Raw genomic sequence first — 27,770 nt, 5'->3', positions numbered from 1 at the left:
AAATAAGAGCTGGTGATCCAGAACATACTCTAAGATATCCGCAAACCCTCCAGTTTACCCTTGAAGATCTGCAACTAGCCACTGGAAAGCTCAAGGCCAACAAATCACGAACCTCGGCTGCAGAGCGTCCGGCAGTACTACTAAACATGTACAACGCCTGCCTTGAAGCCGGAATATTTCCTGAACCCTGGAAAAAGCAACGACTGGTGCTAATCAGTAAGAGAAAAGTAGATTCCAACTCGTCATGAACATATCGACGACTATACATGTTTGACACAGCGGAAAAGCTATATGAAAGATTACTTAAACCCAGACTCGAAGCAACCATCAACCAGGCTAGACGTCTGTTCTCTAAACAACATGGCTTTAGACCCGGCAGATTATAGCAGCTACAAAACGGGTCATTAAAAGCGTAGACGGCATAAATACGAAAAAATAATGTTTCTGACAACTCTAGATGTCCGAAATGCCTTCAACAGTATTGGAGATATGATCGACGTTCTAGAAAAACAGCTTTAAGATTCCCAACTAACTGTGGTGCGGAGCTACCTTAGCAACAGGAAACTGCTGTACGAAAGAGAGATCACGACAGATAACGGTCACGTCAGGAGCAGCACAGGGTCCCTTTTAGGCCCAGACTTATGGAACATTAGCTATGGCGCTATTTTAAAACTAGAAACGCCAAATTAATCGTAATTAATTGGCTACGCGGACGACATTGCAGCAGTAATCACAGCAAGGGATACAGAAAAAGCGCGAAGAAAGCTGAACCAAGTCTTGATACGGACGGAAGCATGGCTCGACTGGCATAGCCTCCAGCTCGCTACAGTGAAAACAGAGCTACTACTGCTAACAAACAAGCACAAGGAAAGAAAGATACTCGTACAATAACAACTTGGCAACAAGGATGGGAGAGTGAAAGTCGCGACACTTTGGCGGCCAGGCTTATAAAAAATCTTCAAAAAGTACCTCCACTGAATGGGAAGAGTCGTTGAGCCGTCATGCCTATGCAACGACGAGACGCTGAATACATATTCTTTGAATGTGTGCCCTGGCAACGAGAATGCACCGCCGCACATAGGAGCATTTTCCTTCAAAAACCGGACAAAAATCAAAATTACTAACTTCAGCGATGCTACTAAAAATTGATTTTTTTAGTACCTAAGTAACCGTTCTACAATGAACTGATTAAATGAATGACCTTCAGCCCGCTATATTGCCCCAAAAGTAGTCGGAGCCAAAAATTTTGTTTTATTTTTTTAGAAATTAGTGTTTTTGTTATAGTGTCGGGCGAGGTCGAGATTTGAATTATTTTTCTTAGTAAACTACAGGGTTTCTACTTAACATATAAGGTTAAACATTTTCCCCGCCTTTAAAAAAAGGGCGTTGAATTAGGTTGGTCACTTGCATAAAATGAGTACTGCTTTATTTATTTATTTTTAATTAAATACTGAAATCCTGCTAAATTTTTATGTACAAGTGGTATATAGATGGTATAAGGGGGCTCTAAATATCTATGGGAGCGCGCCGTTGAAGAGCTGGTCGACCCAATAAACGCGAACAATTTAATCAACGTCAACAAAAAGCGGGACCTGGACGCAGGTTGCCTGACATAGCATCGTGTGACTTTCCTTTTTCAAACATTAAAGAGAACGCTGTTATGAGCATAATTAATATTAAAAGCGCATTCCTTGTTGGGTTTGGTGCTATCTCGTAAATCTAGTTTGAGAAGTCTTTCATTAATTTAAGTAAATAAACAAATATTTATATTAAAAAAAAATCAAAATTCCCGTTTTTTTGGGCACACCTCTTACGCTATTTGTAAATTTTATTAAATTGTTTTATCAATTTTTTATTGAGATATAATAAAATGACGTTTTGTATATTTGTAAAATTTGGCTCGGATTATTTTCCAAGGCAACGATACAATCTCTGAGAAAATTGTTCAGATTACTAAAGCATAAAACTGCCATACAAGTTAACCTACGAAAGCTATTGTAAGGAAGATTTTGTATTTGTGAAGGGTATGGTCGACTTCCTAATCGTTTGCTGCTTTGCACAAGTACGAAATCATGTCTTCCTAAATGCAAAAATCAAAAATGTACAAATACTGGGTGTTCAAACTATTCAAATATCGGCGATGTGTTTCAGTTTGTCAAATATGGCAGAGTCAAGCACTATCATACTACACTTCTCATCACAACGTTGTGAGCAATGAAAATTAATTCACGACAGAGAGGATGAAAAAGTCTGTGCTGTGGGCACGGGTGTTGTAGCAAATCCAGTTGGTGGAATCCAATTTCCAATTCAGCAAAAATTTGTCAATATGATGGTAACCTACACGGCATCAAAAGCGCAACAACACAACTGGAAATGCCAACCTCAGTTGAAAAATTTTTGTGCTCTTTGATAAAGTGTATAACAACCGCTCCGACATCACAGTGCCAAACGCTTTACTGGCATCAAATTTCACTGCCAACAACACCCTGAAAAAGAAAAATTTCCATACGAATAATGGTGTAATGTTTCTTTCAAGCTTACTTGTGCTACTACTGAAAATGCAAGCGTACTTCTTTTTGATGGTTGAGATATTCATACAAGGTGCAGTCAATGTACCCTAGCACAAAGAAACGCATCAAATTCTCCATGACAGCTTTTTGCTGCAGTTCAGTTATAGGAAATTTAATCACCTCCTTTTCCAGTTCTGTTTGGATCTTCATGGTTTTAATAAGCGCTAAAATAATTTTGGTTTCCTAATTTGCACAACATTGTTTGAAGAGTGCTATTTTTGGGTGATCTATTTTCGCAACGGACCAAAAAACGTATTAAACTGATGAAAATAATAACTTTTTTATACATTGTACTTAACTCAAACGTAGGTTTTTGCATCGGGAAAGGACTGAAAAAATCTTCATTCAGCATTTCTTTGATAGTGTCAAGTATCAAGTTCAGTTTTCGTGCCTAAAGCAACATTGGGAATTTGTTAAAATTGTTTCTGCACAAATTTTTATTAACACGTTCAGATTGCATTTTTAATAATATTTTGCGTCTTTTGAGTGTTCCCAAAGATGAACAATGATGCCAGCCTGATTTGTGAAATGTTTCGCATTGGGTTTTAAAACGCCAAGACAGAAACATTGGGTTGAATTGCTTCAATCTAAAAATATGGTTTAAAAGTCAGCCAATTATATCTTCGTTTATGTTAACGTTTTTTCTTGTTTTTTTCTTCTAAAGAATGGCACTTTAGAAGATTATTAAAATGGTCATCACATTTACTGTTTCATTTTTTAACATTTTTAATACAAATTAAGGTAGATGCCAGAACAATAAGTGCTATACCTTTTAGGCCCTGGATTTAACGGTACCACCTGTACTCTCAAACACTTTCCATTTATGCTATATTCGCTTTCTATTAATGCAATAATTCTTTTCTGCTGTCGGGAAAATAGTTTAAGAAAGAAATTTTAAAGCAAGAACGTATGGTTTTCAGTGAATTTAACAATTGCTATAAGTTCGATTGTTAACTAATGTGGGTAAAAACGTACCTATTGAGTATTTCAAAACATTTAATTTCAATAAGTATAGTATTAAATGTTTACTTGGCTTTTATTTTCTTTCATAAAGTCTTCAAAGCGAGTTTGATTCTTTTGTTCAACGATACAGATCGCATCGGTTGGACTATCTGCTATATACAACAAGTAAGAAAGAACCAAGTTCTTTTGTTTTGCAAGAATCAATACCCGAGAAATTCATTCATGAGCTGGCAGATCGAAAACATATTTTGAATTAATTTTATTACACACTGACTGATATGTCGGTATAAAACTTATTAGAATAAGAGAGTCAATATAAGCACTACCATATTTGGGTATATGAGTAGTATTGACTCGCTTTTATTTATTATTGTCAATACTACATATAACTGACATGCCACAATTTTCTCGAATTGAGACAAAACAAGAAAAACGTTAACTTCGGTTGCATCGAAGCTAATATACCCTTCACAAGTGCATTTGTTTTTGTAACTATGTGTTGAGTTTGTATAGAATCTATATGCTATAGTAATCCGACCTGAACCACTTTTTCGGAGATTATATTATTAACTTAAGCAGTAACCATGCTAAATTTCGTGAAGATACCACGTCAAATGCGAAAGTTTTCAAACAAGCCCTTGATTCCGATTGTTCAGTTTGTGTGGCAGCTATATGTTATAGTGGTTCGATGTTGTCAGTTTCGACAAATGAGTAGCTTCTTGAAGAGGAAATGTCGTTTAAAAAATTTCAAAACGATATCTTTAAAACTGAGGGACAAGTTCGTATATATACAGATGGACGGACAGACGGACATGGCTATCGACTCAGCTGAACATACTTATCATCTATATATATACTTTATAGGGTCTCCGTCGCTTCCTTCTAGGTGTTACAAACTTCGTGACAAACTTAATATATCCTGTTCAGGTTATAAATATACACTGTTATCCGTGGAACACACTCTCTCATTTTCACTGAGTAACTCAGGTACCATATAGTTACTGGAGTCCCCACAAAATGATTCAAAGTTTTAAAAGTTCATAACTAAGAAATTCTTAATTTTCAGTTTTCATTGGCTTTCTGAGCTTCATATCTTCTTCTTCGTTGGCGTAGACTCCGCTTACGCGATTATAGCCGAGTTTAAAACCACGCGGCAGTCTTTTTTTCTTTTCGTTGTTTGATGCCAATTAGAGATTCCAAGTGTACTCGGTTCCTTTTCCTGAGGAGGTCCTCGCGGAGGTCGAGAGAGGACTTTACTTTTCAATTGCTGAGCTTTTTGGTATTGCTCGACGTCAGTTTACACAGCCATATTAGTTTTGCGAGAATACCAAATTCAGACATAACGGCATAAAGGCAGCTCCTTTTCGTTTGCAGTGGTCGTCATCAAAGAGGGCGTTTTGTACGTGGCGGTTGCCAACCCCAACGCACCACGTTGGTGTCGGATATCTCGCCTTCTTATTTTAACGGATGTTTTTTGGCCACTTTCAAGTGAATGGCGCTTAGAGAACTTTCCTTACTTGTGAGAGCTTCTGTACATGGCTCCAGCCTCCTACACTAGTTTTTGCAAATCGAAAAAATAATAACTTTTGAGCTACATTACTTAAGAAAAGAATTTAATTAAATTAAATTAAAGCTAATTTATATCATCTTACTTATTGGCAACGATGCTGACCAAGTTCACTTTGGAATTTTACCTAAATGTTAACTGCATGAGCACATCAATGATGGCAGAAAATTTAATTAAAGCTGTAGAAGAACGTAAGTCATACAAATTATGAAGCACTCAAAGCAATTAAAGTAACTGAATTAACGTTTGGACTCTACTTTCACTACATTATACATAGTATTTCCCGGAAAGAGCAAAGCCAGAAATTTGTTCATATTTTTATATACATATATTTACACATGTAAAATGACATCATGGCATAGAGAATAAGCATTTTTTTCTCAATGAAAATATTGCTTCATTATAAATGGTGATCCATTTAATGGGGAATCTTTGCTATCATTCGAAATAGCATTCTTTGGCATTTATGTTTTGCAGACTATCTCTTTATCAAATGTTGGCCGCAACTAGGTCTGAGACGCTGCATCCGCTGAGTTCAATTTTCGACTATTCGTTCGCGCATATCGACTCCTAACTGTTGAATGAAACGCGTTAATATTTGTTACAAGACCAGAATCGGAGCGGGATTATCTCAGAAATGAGCCTCATCACCGAACAAAATTGCAAAATTCAGTTCTTGCACACGCTGTATTTTGCACGATTCCAATTTAAGATCTCGACACAAAATGTTCGGGGTCTTCATAATAAAGTTGAACAATTGTAAGCATTGTTCAGGTATAAGTCTTTCCATGATGAAATGCCAAACAATACAGAACAACAATAACATGACAGCTTGACACGACTCATGCGTGATCTGTCAAAAAAAGGCTATTGAAAAAAGTACTTCTACTTGGATCACCCGTTATGGCGTTATTACATAAATGCTCATTTACACCTTTAAAAATTTTTTTTTTAATTTATTATTTAACAAGTAAGTAAGGGCTAAGTTTGGATGTAACTTATCATTTTATACTCTTTCAACTTGCAAGAGTCAAAGCCAAAGATATATCTTAAGATGTAAAATGTCAACCAAAGGACCAGAACCTAAGAAATTTTATGTATACATATTAGACCTGGCGTTATTTTTTTTTTTTTGGAATTTTGAGTACGGGGATTGGTCAAATATGCGATTCGATGTAATAATTCATGTAGTAAATTTTTAACTCAATCAGAGTGTGCCAACCTGTGCTAGAATGAGGTCAAAGTTCAAAATATAGAAAAACACTTAGTTTTTTTTACTGTTATCTGTTTATTTATTAAAGAGAATATAAAATGACGCAATTTTTCCACAATTTTCATTTCAATCATTAATATATGTCTCAAGAATATTACAAAAGCGAAGTTTTAGTATATGGAGGGAACTTTTGCCTGTAGTTCTCGACAATATGAAGCAAGTATTGTTATCTTCTTCGCTATGAGTTAAAGACCGGTTAAAATCTGTTATTAGTTTTACTTTCCTCTCAGCAGAATCATTAACAGCAGTGACGTTTTTGAGGATTTGAACACCTTTTAAATATTCTGCATTTTCGCCCAGTTTGAGGGATCTAAGTTGAAAAATTTTACGTTCGGACAAATACCATAAGTTGTTTTTCATTTTATCTAATAAGGCTAGAGATATTTTTGGGTCGTAATAACCGGCAATGTTTTTTATCAGCTGCAAATCCAAATTTGGTGCTTCGACTGCATTATTAGTTCGAAGCCTATACGGACGCACCAGGAAAATACACACATTGCGGAATCCATTCAAATGGCTGGAAGACATTTTAAATTGTTTTTGCAAAGCAAACATTTTTAAGGCATATACATATCGCTTTTGACATAAACCTGGCATGTGACGTCGCGCCAGGTGCACGAAAGGAAAAGTTCGGGATGCTGCCACCTAAGAAAATAAACATGAGTTGCAATAGCTCTTTGTAATCATGGCGAATGTGGTCTTTTGCTATATTTTTGATGTAAAATTCTTTATTGGCTTCACATTCCTCTGCATTTATAGCACGTCGCACTTCTTCATCCATGATACCAATTGAAAAATCTTTTAAATTGAAAGTGTTCCATTCCCGCGAAAAACGTTCAAATATGGCAACTTCCGGGCCACAAGATTTTCCAAAATATATTTCAAATACAGCTCGTAGTATGATTTCTGCAATATGATGCCTGCATGGCAACCACAACAAGCTACGTTTCAATTTTTGTTCCAGCGACATTCCAGCCCCGTTACGTTTACCAGTGTTTGTAGCTGTCGTGTCAAAGCATACCATTTCCACCGAATTTATCATATTCATTTTTTCTAAGTAATTATATATGGACTGGGCGATTGCTTCACCAGTTCCACATTCAATAATTGGGATGGAAATTATTTTTTCTATATTATCTGCCGTTAAAACAATAGCTAGGCGTTCTACTTTTTCCTTTCCAGTCATTGCAGGAAGTAGTTTACCGTCCCAGTGTAACACAAATGTATCAGGGATCTGAAAAATTTTCGCTCTGAGAAGTATTCATAACAAATCCAAAATTAACTTTTATACCTTGAAATTCTCAATAATTTCTGTACCATGACGCCGGCGATATTCCTTGCGCTGTTTTCTCAAACTTGTACAATTAATAACCAGATCTTCAATATTGTGACCCAAAGCTTTAGCTGTTGCAATAATAAAATGAATTGCGAGTGGGGTTGACATATTGCCAGCATCCATGCAAGCAAGCATTCTATCATCTATGAAGCTTTTTTTACCACGTTTTTTTTCAGCTCGTTGCGCCTTCCGTTTTTCTTTATTTGCGAGACATTGATCTATAGAAATCATGCTCCCAACACGACCTGGCTCTCTTTGTTTAATTAAAAAGTCTCGGTCCTCAGGAATAGCTATCATTTCTAAAGCATCAGCATGTGCAATATCGAATAAATTGTTCAAATTATCATTGAAATCATTTTCCTTTTTACGAGAACTAGGAAACGAAGATGTACAAAATTTCTGTACTGTTCTCCACTCATCATATAATTTCACCAATTTATCGTCACAAGTTCTTTTGTTTAACGTTGGAATACGTGTTCTTTCCCAAAAAGGCAATATTTCATCGAAGCCAATTTAGCACTTTCCTTAATTGTTTTCTTTTCACACCGCACATAGTAAAAAAAAAACATTTCAGCACTTGTAGTTTTGACGGTAACTTGCTTCCAAGTATATTTTTTCACATTTTCCTATCAAATATACGTTTGCGTCAGCAGATCTAAGTGTAACAAAATTATTTACAGCCATCACGATATTGCAGTATAACTTTTACTATTTTTAATTATTTTAATAAAGACCCTTTCTTAACCACAGTCAATTTTGCAAGGACAAAATATTAAAAGCTCTATTTGCACGTCTCAGTCTGTCTAATTATCAACATTGGCGTATGTGAACCGTAATGTATGAATTTACCGTTAGGCGGGCCACTGACTACATTACATTCGAGTAATTTGTTGTTGTGAACTCAGTGAACGCAATTCCACTCAATTCAAGCAACAGTCTTGTGCAGATAATTTGTGTAGTCAGTGGCCCGCCTCAGTTCAATGGAATTTTTACTAATTTACTCTTTTCTCATATTTATAAATTTTCTTATCATTGGACATATAGAAAAAATTATTGTGCAAAATATTGAGAAAAAATGAGGTCATTACATTCTATATATAATAAATAAACAGATAACAGTAAAAAAACCAAGTGTTTTTCTATATTTTGACCTTTGACCTCATTATGGCACAGGTTGGCACACTCTGATCGAGTTAAAAATTTACCACATGAATTATTACATCGAATCGCATATTTGACCAATCCCCGTACTCAAAATTCCAAAAAAAAAAATCTCATATAAGCTGCGCCAGGTCTAATACATATACACTATTCGGCATAAGATTTGGTAGATTTACAAACGTACACATACAATCATGTGGAGTAAAGTCAGCCGGCCCAGAGCATACTAACATTATGAATAGAACACTTCTGCAGCATGCTGAATGGCAGTGAAAGTATAACACCAGGTGATGCTGAACCCGATTCCCCAATCGATGACGATGGAGCAAACATTTTATCGTGTGATAAGTCACCTCAACATCGCGTAAAAGGTTATATGCCAACAAACTGATTGGGCCTTATCAATGTGGCTTCAGACCTGGTAAATCAACAACCGACCAGATATTCACCATGCGCCAAATCTTGGAAAAGACCGCGAAAAGAGAATAAACACACATCACGATTTCAAATCTGCTTTTGACAACACGAAAATGATCTGCCTTTATGCCGCGATGTTTGAATTTGGTATCAACGCAAAACTAATACGGCTGTGTAAACTGAAGTTGAGCATCACCAAAAGCTCCGTCAGGTTCAGGAATGACCTCTCCAAACCGCTCAATATCAAACGAGGTTTCAGACAAGGCAAAATCCCTATCGTGCGACTTCTTCAATCTGCTGCTATTGATATCAGACTCGAGGAAGAAGCAAAGCAAATGGGTCCATCGCACTCTCGACTTGGCTCTCATGTCACTGTTGACAGTCATAACTTTGAAATCGTAGAAAATGTCGTCTATCTTGAAACCAGTATCAACACCACCACTAATGTCAGCCTCGAAATCCAACGCAGAATAACTCTTGCCAATAGGTACTACTTCGGACTAAGTAGGCAATTGAGAAGTAAAGTCTTCTCTCGAAAAACAAAAAAAAAACTCTACAAGTCACTTATAATTCCCGTCCTGCTATATGGTGCAGAGGCTTGGACGATGACAACAAACGATGGGTCGACGTTACGAGTTTTCGAGAGAAAAGTTCTGCGAAAGATTTATGGTCCTTTGCGCATTGGCCACGGCGAATATCGCATTCGATGGAACGATGAGCTATACGAGATATACAATGACATTGACATAGTTCAGCGAATGAAAAGACAGCGGCTACAAATGGACGAAAACACTCCAACTCTGAAAGTTTCCGACGCATTACCCGTCGGGGAAGCAGAGGAAAAAGAAGACCTCTCCTGGTGGGAGAAAAACCTGGCTTCGCTTGGAATCTCCAATTGGCACCACCTTGTAAAAGAAGAAACGACAGGCGCTCGTTTAACTCGGCTATAATCGCGTATGCGTTGTCTACGCCAGTAAAAAAAAAACGAAGAAATTAGGAGTTCTTATAGTATTTGTGTTGGGCGAATTTGGTTGTTGTAGCTTAAGTAATTTGGAAGATACATATGTGCATTACTGCCTCTGTAACAAAATACAGCTTTATATCTTAATTTAGTGCTTAGTTATGACACTTTATAGGTTTTCGGTTAATGACGATTTGTAGGTGAGACAGTGGTCGGATTATACCGACCTACGAACTCGTAATTTTTTTTACTAAAAACCCGCATACCAAGATTAATTTTTACAGAAGTTACAGCTTGCACGGACGGACGATGGACAGACAGACAGTCGGGCAGATTTCAACTTTTCTTGTCATCCTAATCATTTATATATAATATATATAAAATCATATATCTATCTCGCTTAGTTTTATATCATACGTACAGCCATTAGGTGAAAAAAACTTTTACTTTTGTAACAACACATTGCAAGAATATTAAAAAGAGATATAAACATCCGCTAATCTACTCTCACCTCTAGGTTTTGAGAAGGGCAAACAATGTTGTTGGATTATAGGATTAGCAAAGGTAAGTAACCGAATGTAATACAAATTATTGCAGTACTCCGACATCTCGGTGTATTTCCAAGTAAATTAACCCCAGATGCTAGCAAACTGCACATAAATCAAATAAATTCGATGCACAGCTGGCGCATTCCTACATGCACAAATTATGGCTCTTTGTGTGGCCACACACAATTCATTCAGGTGAATAATTCAAAATTGTTTTTAAATTGCTTTCTGTGTTGTTTTGCATCAGTTCTACCATAAATAAGAACAATCGCATAAAAATGACTGCCTTCTCGATGACTATACCATAAAGTATGTAACATGAGGTGCATAATTTTGTTAGATCAAGAATGTCAGAATGGAGGAGGAGTTTATTGCCGTGAGATCACTGATTATCAGAACACAATCCAACAGACAAATTGCTATCGAAATATGAGAAAAACGACATTGGTTCTAAAAACTTTGATCTTTTCTATGATGGTATCGTCAGATTTTAATTAGGTATATTTAGGGGAAATGATTAAATATCGCGTGACTGCAAGGTTACCAGAGCTTGCATATTTTTAACTCAATTATTTACTAAAAATTACTTTATTGCTTTGCGCAGAAACTCCAGGAGTCCATTTAGTACGCGAAAGTAGTTCTAACCGATATTGAGTTTGAACCACCAGTAGAGGCTAAGCCGTCAGCCAAAGGGCCGAAGACAAAGAGTACAACACGCGCTAAATCGTTTGCTGATGTGACCTAGAACCGCATGATGAGTCAAACTAAAAATTTTCAAATTCAGAGCTGCGTTAACAAACCGGGCGCTGGAAGTACTACATATAAGGCAATCTGAGTCTGTCATCGTCATGCTCAGATGCCGGCTGTTACCAGGGCCAAATCATAATGATTACATGTGATAATAAGAGATCGGTCTAACTGTATAAAGCCGTTTTAACCAAAGTTGGGGGACACATCCCAGAGCTAGTTTCTTGGCAATCCTGGTGACTGTGAAGCAGATGTACTAGCCAGAGCAGGCCAACCTACAATTAGACTCTGATAAAGCCAAATTACATATATGTGACTCCTACTACTTGTAGATATTTAATCGAAAAACATGTTAAAAAACTGAGGTTTTGGCGAAGTCATTAACTAACTTGCTCAACAAGCTGGCAAAAGCGTCATGACTAAGATAACATAAGGAATCTAGTGGTACTCGTTGTACTGAAAGATACACAACTACTGTTGCAGAAGCTGCCAATAAGTACAACTAGAAAAATAAGATACTATTGAAACTTTTTCATGCGAAATAATGGCTTTGTATATGAGAAAAATCGTAACTACCGGATGTCGTTTCTGGACGATATCTTGGGGGTTGCACATGTAAACCTTTTAGTGTTGATGAACTTCATCAGGAGCACAAGGTCGCTCAGAGACGACAGAATAGAGTGAAGGAAGTTTAGTCCCGCTGGCTTCATAATGTACCTCCTAGAAGTCTATGTGCGTCGTCAAACATCCATCTTTCCTCCTAATCTACTTAGTTAGTTTGAAAGAAAATGTAAATTAATTGCTTCATTACTACTTAAGTGTTAAATTGGTTTTATTTTCAATTTACTCTTTAGCTACTTAATGGTCATTGGTTTCGATGCGCTCTGGTTAAAAAAAAATTTAAAAAACCTATGTACACAAATAAAGAGGAGCGTTGTCTGTCAACCGTCCGTGGTGTTGAAGTGAAGTCATTAGCGCTGAAATAATTTTAATGGGTCCGAAACAGTAAATTGTATATAAAATATTGCACGAAATGTAAACCACGACTTTTATTGTGAAGTAAAAAAAAACTGCAGAGTTTTAAATGAGTTAATCTTAGACGGTACTTTGGCGAGTAATAACAAATTTTCCATTAAAATGAAATTTAATAGGTTTATTACACAATATGTTAACCAAATTTAACCTAATATTATAACAAAATTATCATTGCAAAATATTATACACATATATTTATATATAGTTAATTCTACGTGAAATATTACAACTGAAGTCCGTCATAAGTAAGACACAAATAAGATACAAAATTTGGAATTTGGTACAGGAGATGGCATTAGTGAGGGACACTAGTTGTTTTATAATGGCCATATCCCTACTTCTAATAAATTTAAAGTACGATATGTATAGCAAAGTAAAGACAATTTTAAAATTAAAGTTTCACATTTGGATATACTATACATGAAGTAAAATAAAATTTTCAGTTGCATTCATTGCTTACTTCACCTGTAGCAGTCGCTAAAATTTTACATGTACGAGCTTGGAATTCGTTAAAGCTCACACTTTGTTGCTTTTTCGTGAATCCTTGGACAAAAACAATACTGCAACGATATTCCAAACTCCATATTCGCCAGACAAGAATTTGTGTGACGTTTCGTTTTCCAAAAAAAAAAAAGATAACCTTTCTGAAAGAGCTAAAGGCTATCTCGAGCGTATGATATCGAACTTGAACAATTTTGAAAGTGACAACGTCAATGAAGACAAATCGACCAGTCTTTTTTCAAAAAAACTAAAATTCCCGTTATTTATTGAAGAGACCTCTAAAGCGATATCGAACAAACTTGCATAGGACGAATGCTTTTAATACCTCTTTTTGCGTTTTTACAAAAAATATCTTTCGAAATAATTAAATATGTCAACAATTCGGTTCGGTTATTTGCAAATCATATTTTGAAATTTTTTCTGTTATACGAGACGTAGAGCCCATTCAAAAGGCTTGCACCGGCATACTGACGCCATATCGACATGTTGCTGGACCATACAAAAAGCTATATTAAAGCAGAAGGAGTATGTTTTGAATAAAATAAATTGATTTTGCCGAAAAAAAACCATTTGATGTCTTTTGTTTTTAAGTTCTGTTTACTTTGGAACACACCTTGTACTCACAGTGTCAAAAGTATATAAGTTAAGAGTACAAGCTGTACTGCCATTTCTACAATTGTTTTACAATGAGCTATAATATGTAACTACTAATCAAGCTTAAGTTAAGTTAAATTTAAGTCAAGCGCGGGAGAGAAATGTGAGCTGTATGAAACATCTACTTAAGTATATGTGGTGAACTACGTTCTTACATATGTTTATACAATAATAATATTACCAAAACAACATTTATAGTAGGAAGAGAATGAAAATATAAAAATAAAGCTAACTTGCGGTTATAAGACTCTACTCGTCTATTTTCTTTCTAATTAATAAATGGAGAAGAAATTTTTCAATAGTGTTACTGAAGTACCTTCTTATTTCCTTTCATAATGCCTCTGCTATGAGTAAGCGCGTAATATCGTCCTATAAATAATGATTGTTTTCCTCGGGCAATGAAACTTCCGGATAGGGGAGACATTACACAAAAGATGTGCAAAAGGGTACAATTAGCAATAATTTTAATCATTATATAACAGGCTAGGGAAGTTTTCCAATAATATTATGCTAATATAATTTCGTAGTCAACCTGGAGCCTCTAATACAAAAAAATACATAATTATTTATTTTTGAAAGTGTTTATTAAGTTTGGGTGCAACCGAACATTTTATACTCTTGCAAGCTAGAATTAAAGCTAGGGAAATACAATACGGTGTAAAACGTCACCAAAGGATCGGAATTAAGAAGTTTTATATAAATATTTCGAGGCACTATGGTCCACCTAGGATATACGGGGGGGGGGGAAAATAATATATATATATATATATATATATATATATATATAATTTATATAACTTAAACAATGAACTACAATTACATTCGACATAAGATTTGTTCGAAAAACGAAAGTCATTATATGGAGTATATGAAAGTTGGGTTAGTATCGACCCGATATTATCCATTAACTATTAATATTAAGATACATATCTCACATACAATCACCAATCATATGGAGCAAAATCAGCAGAATATTCGAAAATTCTGGTAATGTTTATAAGGGGACTAGTTCAAGCTTTCGCTCAAATTTTTAATTTTTGGCACAAAGCTACAATGTCATGATTAAAATACGCTCTTCTTATTTCATTGAGATAACTGAAAAATTGGCTGATATATCCACCATAAAGTCACCTGGAAGTTCGAAAATCTTTATATTAGGTATATGGAGGGTCAGGGAAGTATTAGCCTGATTCGACCAATTTTTGGCGTACGGACTTAACATTGCCAGAGAAAGATTATCCCTAAATTTCACATATTAACCGATATTTTCGGTCAAAAGTCAGCAATAAATACTGGAGTTCACATATTCGGTACCTAGGGTCTTGAACCATATTTTAAGGGAATTATTACTACAAAATTTTATTCCGTTGTATTAATTACTTCTTAATTTTCGTACTGGAAAGTGAAAAAATCAAATGGAATTTTAAATTGTGTTATATGTATTAGAAGAAGCCTACTTTCACACTGTAACATAGGTATTAAATTTAGTCGAAAACGGTCTGAGATATGGGGTTTCACCAAAAACTGTGCGGTGCCACTCCCATTGTTCAATTTTCGCACCAGCTCTCATAAAGCCGTCTCATACCATCTGGGTGGTAAAATTTAATATTTAATTAAACATTCTAGAGGTCGTGGCTGCGCCCACGTTTTCATAAATTTTTATACCCAGGTGCCCCTTGGTACTGCGATCCCCTGTGCCAAATTACAGTCAGTTAATTTCGTCAGTTAATGACGATTTGTACGTGAGGCAATGGTCAGATTACGTCCATCTACGAACTTCAGTACAAAAAGTTCGATATTTTTTTAACACACCTCGTATAATACATAAGCCGCCATATACTACTATGATCAATTTCTAATTTATACTTTGCGTATTTTTCGAATCGGCAATTTTTCTGTAAGTTGGTAGTTTTGTTAGTGACATCTTTGCTAAATTTTACGTCAAAATATTCATTGGTGTTTGAGATATGCGTAATTTTGTGAGGGTCTAAAGCTGAATTCTTCGATTTTTACTATTGAACAAAGAAGTGCGATAATGCACCATCTCATACTGCATTGGTTACTCGTGATCATTTCGCCACATTTTCAACTTATATCGTTCCGCAACCACCGCATTCGCCTGATTTACTTTCGTGTAACTTCTGGTTATTCAGCAATTTCACATGACCACGCCGAGGACACCGTTTTGACTCAATTGTGGATATAAAAGCTGAATCGAAGAAACCTCTGCAGGCCATCACGAGGATGAGGATTTTTCTAAGTGATATGATGACTGGAAAATAAGTGTATTGCAGCGGGAGGGAATAACTTCGAAGGTAATGAAATGAACAAAATTCACCTTTCAATTTGATCACAGTAATACGTAGCAATATGCATTTCAATTTTTTGTCAGTTTTGTAATTGATATGTTTTAAGTTTAAATTTAAAAGATATTTAAATTAATTGCCATTACAACTTAAGTGTTAAAATAAGACGTATTGAATTAAAAGTTGTTTTAAAATAACTTCTAAACAGATACATAATGGATATTGGTGTTGATGGCCCTTTCTCAATGGAAAATAATTAAATTCATGTACAGAAACCAACTGGAGCGTAGACACAATGTCATTAGCGCTGACATCAATCGAGTCGTCTGCATGCGCTATACATACATAACTATATAGCAAATATCAAATTATATTTTGTGAGGTTGAAATTTTTTATACAAAACGGAACGGCACTTTGGTAAGTAATACTAGTTTCTCTATTAAAATGAAATTTAATATTCTTATATTATATACACATACACATACACAATGTTTCACCCACAATTTAACTCAAATTACAAAATAATTATCAAAGGAATATATTATAATGACTAGTCCTCTTAGATGGAGGGGTCGTATCAAGAGGTCAAATTACGTTTACAAATCATTCAACTTTATTAACAAAATTTATGTTCTGTAAAGAATGTGTTTCGCGCGCTTCGGTCAACTTATGGTCAACATAATCGACGTACTGAGCATACTATTCGCAACACCATCACCCAACTTAAGGCCCAGAATTTATTATTGGTTAATATGTACTCGACCGAATGGTCAGCATGCAGTGAAGAAAATATACTAGCCGTAAATGAGAGTGTACACGAAGACCGTGGAGAGTCGATTCGGTGCAATTCGTAGCAACTCGGTTCGGTGCCGGTGCAAACGTAACCGTCAATGGCGACCGTTATCGTGCCTTGATAACCGACTACTTGAAGCCTGAAATTGAACCTCGTGACCTCGACAACATTTGCTTTCCACAAAACGACGCCACTTCAATGGATTTATTGAGAGAACACTTCGGTCAGCAGATAATTTCACATTTTGGGCCGGTCGATTGGCAGCCAAAATAGTGTGATATCACACGATTTGACTTTTCCCTGTGTGAATGTGTAAAGTCTATGCGGAGCAAAACATCACGCGTGTCATTCGGCAGGTACCAGTCGAAATGCTCGAGTGAGTCAAAAATTAGACTCAACGGATGAACCATCTGAGACGTAACCGTGGCCGTGGCAACATTTAAAAATAATATTATTCAAAAGATAAATGCAAAAGAATTTTTTTTTCAATTGATAATAAACATTACGATTAAATTTGAAGTTTCTATGTTTTATCTTTAAAAAAGTAGGGAACCTCGAAATGGATCACCCTTTATGTGCAAAAGGAAAAGTTTGTATGAGTCTCGTGATCAGATTTTTAAAATCACTTAAAAATAATTAAACTGTGAAGGTAGGTCCATATATGAGAGTTCAATAATTTCTTTGATATTTAAAACTTTCGAGCCATTATTTTTCAGTAAACAGGAGTCGAAAACTCGAAAAACGGCACATATTCTGCAAACGACTTTTTATATGCGTTAAAGAAGAATCCCAAGAACACATTTATGATAGACTACAAATATTTTGCACTAAAAAAATATTATTTGGAGTATACAGCTAAACAAGAGCAACACCTGAGTGACTTTGCACTTTTTACACCTAAAAAGCAGCGCAAAACTCATTTGAAATATAAGAAAACTCATTGTGTACTGTTAAGCGCATTTAACGGTTTATGAACTTTTCAAGTACACGCATTGTTCATGCCTATTTACCATAAACGCCGTAAAATGACAAGTAGCTCAGCTTGTAAATATCTCATTTGTTCATAAGTTTGTATGCGCAGGTTGCAATGATATAGGCACACGACATGTATACGTGCATATGATACATGTATGGCTACTTGTTTATATACATATACGTATAAATTACGTACTCAGGTATTTGAAAACAGAAGTGCACACTCTCTTGATGACATTTGATCATTCCCTCTGTGTATCCCAATTTAACAAGCTGTTCTGTTGTCTAGATTTAAAGTATGCATTGAAATTTTGTGTGAATGCAAAGCTTTAATTTGGAGAGAGAAGGATATTGTAAAGCAGTTTTATAAAAGGTCAAATTACGCATACATTATAATATGTAAATCAGAAACACAAATTCACAATGTCCCAAGAACACTCTTACTATCAGAAGTCACAAAACGATATGTCAATAATCTTCTCATATAGCAAAAAGAAAGGTTTAAGCTGATGCTTAAACCAGGTGTTTAAACGGGGGCAAGAAAAAGTACTCTATTATCTAGCATATTTTTTAATACAGTTTAATTTATTAAAAAAGACTAATTTTGACAATTCACAGAATAATAAAAATGTATGATAAGTATATAAAGGCATTCGCTACATGCCAAGATACGATTGAATAATTGAAGCGTATCCAGATGAAAATTAGACGATGTGCAGGATCCCGTTCGAATTAATTGTTGAACGCCGCATGCAGGATTGATCCGATTTAATGTGTATTAGCGAGAGCTAATTGCAGCGCGCGGGTTGGGTGTCCAAAAAAACGAATATTGATGTGCGAAGTGAATGTGACCAATGTTGACGTGCAAATTGTCCGTAAGCGATTATCCAATTCCTGTTTGTTAGGTTGATAGTGTATGGTGTCGTCGTGCGGTGATCGCTCGCTGAGTGTGGTGGTGTTGTCCTAGGGTGCGCAAGTTTTTACCAGGCAGAGTTGGTATATAAATAATTTTTTCATTTGCACATAGATGTTCATGCACCCAAAGAAACTTGTTATAAGCAAAAGCTAAAAAAAATAAGACATTCTATCCTTGCAACCTGGCTAAAGCTAAAACTTACTCAAGTTATGTATTTTTGGTGCTTGGTGCAAATTCGCTTATAGTCGCCTTGACCTATTTTGAGAAAGGCTTTGTTTTTATACACTCCATTTTATTATTTTTAATGATTTTTTTCATTCTTGTTGTTTTTAATGTACATTTTTTATATCCTGTGAATGTTTATTTTTTGTAAAAAAAAATCGTACCTTTAGTAATTTTTAAGCCTATTGTATCCATTTATTTGATCTGCACTTAATAATGGTAAGACTACCATTATCGAATATTTGCGCTAATTAAAACAACTAGGAATTTATTCAAAGAAATCACACATTTGCCGATGTGTTATAAAGTCTCCCAGAAGTTCGAAAATCTTTATATTAGGTATATGTTGACTAATGCATGTATTGACCCCATTCAACCTATTTTTAGCACACAGACATACTACAGCAACCTAAAGATGTATATTTTAAGAAAAAGTGTACGAAAATATAATACGAAAACGCTTAGAGTTAGCAATCCATAAAACCGATGAATTATCAGAGAGACTACTTATACGGCTTTATAAAAAAGAGATCCACTATTGATGTGCTACGAAAAGTCGTCGATACTGCAAAATGTGTAGTAAGTGACAAAAGTTGGAAAGGCGGCACAAGAAAGTACTACCCAAATTAAAGCTTTGCATTCACACAAAATTTCAATTCATACTTTAAATCTTGTTAAATTGAGATACACTGAGGGAATGATCATGATGATGAACAAATGAGATATTTACAAGCTGAGCTACTTGTCATTTTACGGCGTTTATGGTAAATAGGCATGAACAATGTGTGTACTTGAAAAGTTCGTAAACCGTTAAATGCACTCAACGGTACAAAATGAGTTTGCTTATATTTCAAATGAATCGAAATGTGTTCTTAGGGATTCTTCTTTTAACGCAAATATAAAAAGTCGTTTGCAGAATATGTGCTGTTTTTCGAGTTTTCGACTCCTGTTTACTAAAAAATTGTCCATTATCAAACAGTATAGTATAAAGAGCCAATATATGACAATAAAAAATAATGGCTCGAATATTATAAATATCAAAGAAATTATTGAACTCTCATATATGGACCTACCTTCAGGCACGTAGCCAGGGGGGGGGCTAGAGGGCTGAAGCCCCCCCGAAATAAGGAAATTTTTTAAATAAATCGCAAATAAAAAAGATTTATCACTGACTGAATCTTTTGAAACTCTTATACACAACTCAGCTTAAACCTATAACAGTCGTACGCAACTACACTAGACGGTGACTGAAAACTTATCAAAAGTCATACTTAAGGGTTGTACAGATCTCCATCTTGATATGGCGAAGTTGGTTGTGGATAGGGATATGACGGAGCAGCAAACATGTCAGGGCATTTAAGTGGAGTGCAAACCAGGATAAGACAACTGTATCCAAAAGCACGATATGTTCATTGCGCTAGTCACCGATTGAACCTTGCGCTTTCTAATACTATGTCATTACCTTCAATACGGAACTGCCTTGGTATTGTCAATGAAATAGCAAATTTTATTTAGAAACCATTCAAATGCAAACACAACTTTCCAGGACGTTATACAGAAAGCACGCACCAGAAAGCAAAAAAAGACGACTTGTTCGCCTTTGTGAAACAAGGTTTATAGTAAGGTATGAAAGCATTATAAGCTTTGTGGAGCTTTTCAAATTCATTGTACTAAGTTTGGAAATAATTTCGAGTAAGACATGGTCCATTTCGTCTAAAGCATCAGCCTTCTTAGCAGCAGTAGAGAAAAGCAATTTTTTCTTAGTCTATTCGTCTGTGAGTAATTGTTCAGCTTAACGCTGCCACTGTCTGTGCAACTCCAAGAAAAATCTATGGATTTTGTATCAGCAATGAACCGAGCCAAAGAATTAATAAGAACTCTGCACCAGATAAGAGAAGCAGCGGATGGTTTTTTCAACGATATTTTCCAAACAGCATCACAAATGTCTAAAGATCTTATTGACACAGATCTTGTAGTGCCTAGAGTGACTTCGCGTCAAACTACCCGTGCTAATCCACCTTGCATAACCTCTGAAAGCCACTTCAGAGTTACAATATTTATTCCATGCGTTGATGCTCTGATTCAAAACATGACAGAACGTTTATTAGTGAATGAGGATATACTCTCGTCATTTCAAATTCTACTCCCAGGTTTTGCTGCAATTGATAATGCCGAACAATTAAAAAGTGTAACTATTTACTTCGAGGAGCAAATATCAATGATAGTATTAAAATCAGAGTATCGATTGTGGTGTGCCAGCTTATCAACAATAGATCCAACCAAAGAAGTGTTGAAATTACTGCAACATTGCGATGCAACGTATTCTAAAATATTCACTACCTGCTTACAATTTTAGCAACTCTTCCAGTGACGACCGCTTCCGTTGAAAGAACTTTTTTCAACCCTTAACAAGTAAGGAAGGGCTAAGTTCGGGTGTAAACCGAACATTTTATACTCTCGCATGATAATCGAGATTTCATTATCCGTCATTTCCATATTTTTTTATTTTGCTGTCAAATTAATTAGAATTAAATTCTAAGAGATTTACCGATATTTTCGGTGAAATATTAGGTTAGGTTAGGTAGGGCACTGAGTTCTTCGTGTTCGATATCAGGGACCTTGAAAAGTTATAGTCCGATCACGACAATTTTTCCACAAGGGATAACTCAGCTCAAATACCGTATTTGTGTAAAGTTTTATTCCGCTATAATCATTGGTTCCTAATGTATATATTATACAGATAAGGCATCAGATGGAATTCAAAATAGCGTTGTATTGGAAGAAGGCGTGGTTGTGAACCGATTTCACCCATATTTCGTACATATCATCAGGGTGTTAAGAAAATATTATACACAGAATTTCATTGAAATCGTTTCAGTAGTTCCTGAGATATGGTTTTTGGTCCAAAAGTGGGCGACGCCACGCCCATTTTCAATTTAAAAAAAAAGGCTGGGTGCAACTTCTTTTTGCCATTTCTTCCGTAAAATTTTGTGTTTCTAACGTTTTTTGTTAGTCGGTTAACGTACTTTTAGTGATTTTCAACATAACCTTTGTATGGGAAGTGGGCGTGGTTATAATCCGATATCTTCCATTTTTGAACTGCATATGGAAATGCCTGAAGTAAATGACTATATAGAGTTTGGTTGACATAGCTATAGTAGTTTCCGAGATATGTACAAAAAACTTAGTAGAGGGCGGGGCCACGCCCACTTTTCCAAAAAAAATACTTCCAAATATGCTCCTCCCTAATGCGATCTTTTGTGCCAAATTTCACTTTAATATCTATATTTATGGCTTAGTTATGACACTTTATAGGTTTTCGGTTTCCGCTATTTTGTGGACGTGGCAGTGGGCCGATTTTGCCCATCTTCGAACTTAACCTTCTTATGGAGCCAAGAAATACGTGTACCAAGTTTCATCATGATACCTCAATTTTTACTGAAGTTACAGCTTGCACGGGCAGACGGACAGACGGACGGACGGACAGACAGACATCCGGATTTCACCTCCACTCGTCACCCTGATCACTTTGGTATATATGACCCTATATCTGACTCTTTTAGTTTTAGGACTTACAAACAACCGTTATGTGAACAAAACTATAATACTCTCTTTAGCAACTTTGTTGCGAGAGTATAAAAAGAATAAAAACTTTACCACGCAGTGTGATGGGCAATGAGCGGCTGAGTGCACTTGCTGTTATTGCAGTGCACTGGGATATTAAAATAGATCCAGATGAAGTAATTAATGATATGGCAAACAAGAAGAAAAGAAAAATATTACTTATTTAAGTTACAACTACCAAATAATTTAAGTAATATGTATATGAATTTATATTGTTTTTTTTAATAAACAGAAAATTTAAAGTTTATATATGTTTTTACTTCAGCCCCCCCCGAAATGAAAAGCTGGCTACGGGCCTGCCTACCTTGTTTACCATTAAAGACCTGGATGAAATACTCGCCTCTAAATACCTCATAAACATTAAATGGAGTTATTTTAAAAACAGAAGGCTGAGCTTTTTTACGAAGGCACCAAGAGCTATCTACTCTATCTCGAGTGAAGTACCCCAAGGCTCAGTAATAGGCCGAGTATTATGGAACCTCATATAAAATTAATAACCTATGCATGCAGTTCCGCATTCCGGCTTTCGATGCCTCCCCCTAAAAAAACATACTACTATCAGAAAATAATTCTCTCTGAATTTCAATTATAAATCTGACACATTCACCCATACTTCAATAAAAAGGCAAATGTAAGTACTGGGATCCACATATTAGATTTTTGGTTACTTCAAGGACACTCTATACGAATTTGGTTATAGTAGCTTTAAAAGTTTAGTCGATATGTAAATTAAACTTATTAGTGGGCGAGGTCTCCCCCAATTTTGTCAAAATTTTTAGCCCACAAAGGTCCCTTGCTATTGCGATCCCTTGCGCCAAACTACAATTCTATATATAACTTAGTTAATTGGAAGACTATACAATTTCTCACCAATATTCATATTCGACTATGTACAGTTCAGTTCGACTGAAAGGAATAGCGATTATAAATGCCTTCACAAGTTGCTCAATTTAAAAGAACCCTTTAAGATCGAAGATGTTCCCTGTAAATGTGCCGATGCATTATCGCCGTAGCTATTAATATGACTCGATGGCGAGAAGTTAAACTTGATTGTCATGTCTACCATTGATATAATCCTCAATAATAGCACAGAGCTGGCTTGAAATAATGGAATCGATATCATTACTTCTGGTTGTAAACATAAACCAAATTAGGTATGACTTTTAGCTGAATTAAGTACTCTGTGTGTGCACACATATGTAAATTACACATTTACGTAACTTACATTAATACTAATTTCTACTATTCCGGTTAAAGTAGATTGCAATAAGTGAGCAATCCCGCAAATACTCCCATACACTATGTGATAGATTGTATATCGTATAGTGCACAATGAAGATATACATAAATGCGGAAATTACATACATACAAGAACCTGTTGCAGAATATTGTTTACGAAACAACAAATACAACAAAGAGCGAACGAGATTTGTTGTGTTAAGAGAATCGATAAAACGATGAGTTTCACGAATGAACTGAAATTGAGTGTTTTGTTCTAAGTACAAGATTGAGCGGATAGATGTACGTTCCACAGCTGCTCTCAACTGAAAATTGGTTTGGCTGAGAAAGAGAAATGAGTTTATTTGATTTAATGAATATGTATGTGCTTGCTTAAAGAGAAATACAATGAATTAAAATTCTAATGTGATGCTCACCAATAGACGAGTAATGACTAGAAGAAATAATAACAACCAAAGCGAACCTAAAAATCCATGAATAAAACTTTTGCCAAAAGTATTTTACTAAAACTTTGTTTGACAAACATTGGTGCATGGTTAGATTTTTTAAAAAAATGGAAAACTTAATTGTCATATTTAATTGTTTATAGCGGGTTTTGTTTCTTTGGGCCCGAAAAAATAAGTTTCGCTTTGAGCTTTTAATGCTAAATATAAGTAGTAATATGAAAATTCACTTACTGCAGATAAACATGACACATGTGTTGTCTTTATATTTAGTATTAAGTTGTTCCTCCATGATTTTGAATTACTTTTGTACATTTGGAGCGCAAAGAATCTCCATGAGCGCGGCAACTAGAGAAGGCAACAAACCACTATATAAATATTTTTTCCACTCCTTAGATCATTTCGAGACATGACTTAAGTCATTATCTTGTTAATAGATCCATCGCAATAGTATATTCTCTTTGACGTAATTTCGAACGAGGTCTTCTATATTGTTTTTACCATTGAAGGTATTTTGGTGTCTTCTTCTCTTTACAGCTCCCGAATTTTTGCAGAATGTGATAAGAATTTCAGTACCACATATGGTTGGAATCCGTTAAGCGTCTCTCGAGATATGTGTTTTCACCTAAAAGTGGATGAAACGCCCATGGTCCAATTTTGACACCGGCTTCCAGTTAAAATTCAATGTCTCTGGTGTCTTTTGTTATTGATTTATCTTTTAGGAGTTTTAACCGCACCGTTATAAAGAAAGTGCGAGGTTATGGCCCGATTTCATTAATTTTCACACGGTCTGTAGCAGTATTTATAAGATTTATCTTGAGCGAATTTGGTTATTTTGGCTTAAACAGTCTCAGAACATCCCATCTACGAACTCCGCCTTACCTTTTTGCCAAGAAACATGTGTATCAAGTTTCATTAAGATATCTTAATTTTTACCAAGCTACAGCTTGTACGGAGAGACATACAAGCAGTCACCCGGATTTCAATTCTGTTTGTCATTCTGATCTATATACACGTTATATAGGAAATGGGCATGATTATCATGCGATTTCATCTATTTTCTTATAGGATTTATCTAGAGCGAAATTGATTATTAACTTTTTAGGTTTACGAACACTTGGTTCAATATTTCTTATGAGGGTATAAAAGAGAGTCAAACAGTCGAAACATAATTACATATTTTTAGAAATTATCTCAGAGAAACACTTACTTATTTGTAAGACATGTATTACAAATTATATGGAACCTACAAATCATATAGAGGGCGGCGCTGAATGTGATATGTGCCTTTGGGTCGTACAGAGATTTGTTGTAATTATTTGATGTAAGATAGAAGAAAACCACTTCCCTCATTTACATCCAGTATGAATGTGAGGAATATAAAACTATAGAAAATGGTCAAAAACAATGACTGAGGAATGTGAATAGCCAATTCGCACAAGCAAAGATTTGCTGGATAATTTTATTAAAAACAGCCTATAGTTCGTCAAATATTTCGCATAAAAAGGAACAACATCGGGGAAATATTCTGAAAATTGCGTCGAATTTATTTCCGAAAGCTTTTAAAAAACTTTCTATTTTTCAAAATTTAATTTGGTTTTCTTTTTTATAATATTTTCATGATATTCGGAATTAACATAGACGACACCAAAAAAAATACTCAATTTGTATTCAACTATGTGCATTGCGAGAAAGCTCAAGGGATACGGGTAAGTGCATATGTTTATGCTGCCTACAAAGAGAGTAATAGAAAGTACTGCCCACTCAGCAAACTTTCACACTTTCATTTTCCTGCACCAATACCAGCGCATTTTCAAAATTTTGCTACTTTTTTAAAGTACTTTTTGTACTACGCTTTGCATTTAGTAGCAGATTTAGTACGTCGACTCTAACGCCGGCAGAAGTAATATTTTTACATTCGCCACGGTGAGCCACAGTCAGAAGCGATTCAATGGCGACGATTCAGTACGTCGGGATGCCTTTAGCGCAGTGGTTGTAAAGAAGGTAGTCCGAGGAAAAGCAATACGTTAGTTAAAGAAATTCTCAAATGCGATAGACCAAAGCATTATTTTGAAGTGAGTGAATTTGTGTGAGTTTGTGTTTCTCCCAAGAAACATAACATAATTATTTTTTTATTCACACCTGTGAATGATAAAATTGGAAAGAATAATTAAAATTATCGTTAAACAACAATTATTTAAAAAAGTGCAAATTTATAGCCGTGTTAAATTTAAACAAAAAATTATTAGAAGAAAGTGAGTTGGTGTACTTTTGGTGAAGAATAAGTTTGTTTATCCCCGCCGGAAAATAAAACTGGTAATGTTGAAGAAGTGAATTGTTGTTTATAAGCTGATGGCTTTGCTGTGTTTATATTTCAAATATAAATATTTGCAACTTGGAAGTATCAAAACACAAATTAAAAAAATGTATTTAACTAATCAACATAATGCATAAAAATTTCAAACAAATCAATCAAAACAAAAATTATATGTGAAAATTTTAAAAATTAAGTAATACAGTTTCAAATAAAACAAAAAGGTAAAATAAATAAAAAATTCTGTATTTTGAGCGCAAATCAATAGAAGTAATAAAAAAATAATTACTGAGAAATTTTTATGCAAAAATAAAAACGTGACCGCGAATTCGAATCGTAATTTCATAAAATCTAAAAATATTTACATAATTTAAGAAATAAAAATTATTATAAACTAATAAAATGCTCAGCATTCAACACTGATAAAAGTGGAAAAATTTCCGTATTCACGGCAGCGTACTACTGCCAAGGTTAAGTGCTGTGAAGTGGAGCTCTCAGAGGCTTGAGGAAAATATTCAGCAGTGTCGGTATGTTTCTTTCTACACAAATGTTATAAAGTGTTGTTGTGTTATTTTCAGCAAAACAATCACGTTTGATTAAAAAAAAGAATTAATATCTTCGAGGTGTTAAGAAGGTAGCGTGTGAAAGCTGCTGTAATTTACTGTTAGTGAATTCATAATTTATGCACAGCAACAAGGAGTGCGAAAAGTTGAACTTTTTATTGACGTCAAGTAACAATCTGCAATCAGCCAGTGTAATAAAGTAAACAAATCTTATGCTTAACCCCTTTCATACATAATTTGCATAATAATGTCTGCGGAATGTTTTTTATCGCGACTTCAATTGCTGTTTGTGAAAGTTTTGCCTGCTGGAGTGTTGGTTGTTTTTCGCACATACTAGAATGCAGAATAACAGTAAATAGAAAAGCCAAAAGGTGAGTGTTACAAAAGAGCAAACTTTTTTGAGCATTATATTTTTTTAGTATTTGATATTTATTAATACGTACATATACGTTATATAAGCGTAAAAAGCTGAGCAATTTTGAAAAAGAAATTAGAAAAGTTATTTAATTAAAATTAATAAAACCATTAATTATTATTATTTATGCGCAGCTAAAACGAAGACTTATTACATTTAACAACTGTGTTGAAATCGACCAAAAAAACTAATTTTGAATTATAAATAATTATATTTTAAAGCAAAT

General features: G+C 35.0%; 2 protein-coding genes across 4 annotated transcripts in view; both read left to right on the top strand.

The window, feature by feature from the left end:
* Positions 1–27,770, top strand: part of LOC105222913 (tachykinin-like peptides receptor 99D) — a 453,112-nt gene that overhangs the window by 202,900 nt on the left and 222,442 nt on the right. The window contains exon 1 of one of the 3 annotated variants that reach the window (XM_049450612.1): positions 26,321–27,093. The exons of the other annotated variants lie outside the window; for them this stretch is intronic. The gene's annotated coding sequence lies outside the window, so the exon portion shown is untranslated. Of the gene's footprint in view, positions 1–26,320; positions 27,094–27,770 lie in introns of those variants that run through there. 3 annotated transcript variants of the gene reach the window in all.
* The window catches only part of LOC125776876 (tachykinin-like peptides receptor 99D), a 53,064-nt gene continuing 51,519 nt past the window's right edge, over positions 26,226–27,770 (top strand). Inside the window, exon 1 of the mRNA XM_049450615.1 lies at positions 26,226–26,327. Coding sequence (XP_049306572.1) covers position 26,327 — 1 coding nt within the window. The 5' untranslated portion in view covers positions 26,226–26,326. The remainder of the gene's footprint in view (positions 26,328–27,770) is intronic.

This window comes from Bactrocera dorsalis, chromosome 2 (assembly GCF_023373825.1).
Source record: "Bactrocera dorsalis isolate Fly_Bdor chromosome 2, ASM2337382v1, whole genome shotgun sequence".
NCBI lineage: Eukaryota > Metazoa > Arthropoda > Insecta > Diptera > Tephritidae > Bactrocera > Bactrocera dorsalis.
The sequence above is the reverse complement of the archived record's forward strand: the minus strand, read 5'-3'. Positions and strand labels throughout refer to the sequence as shown.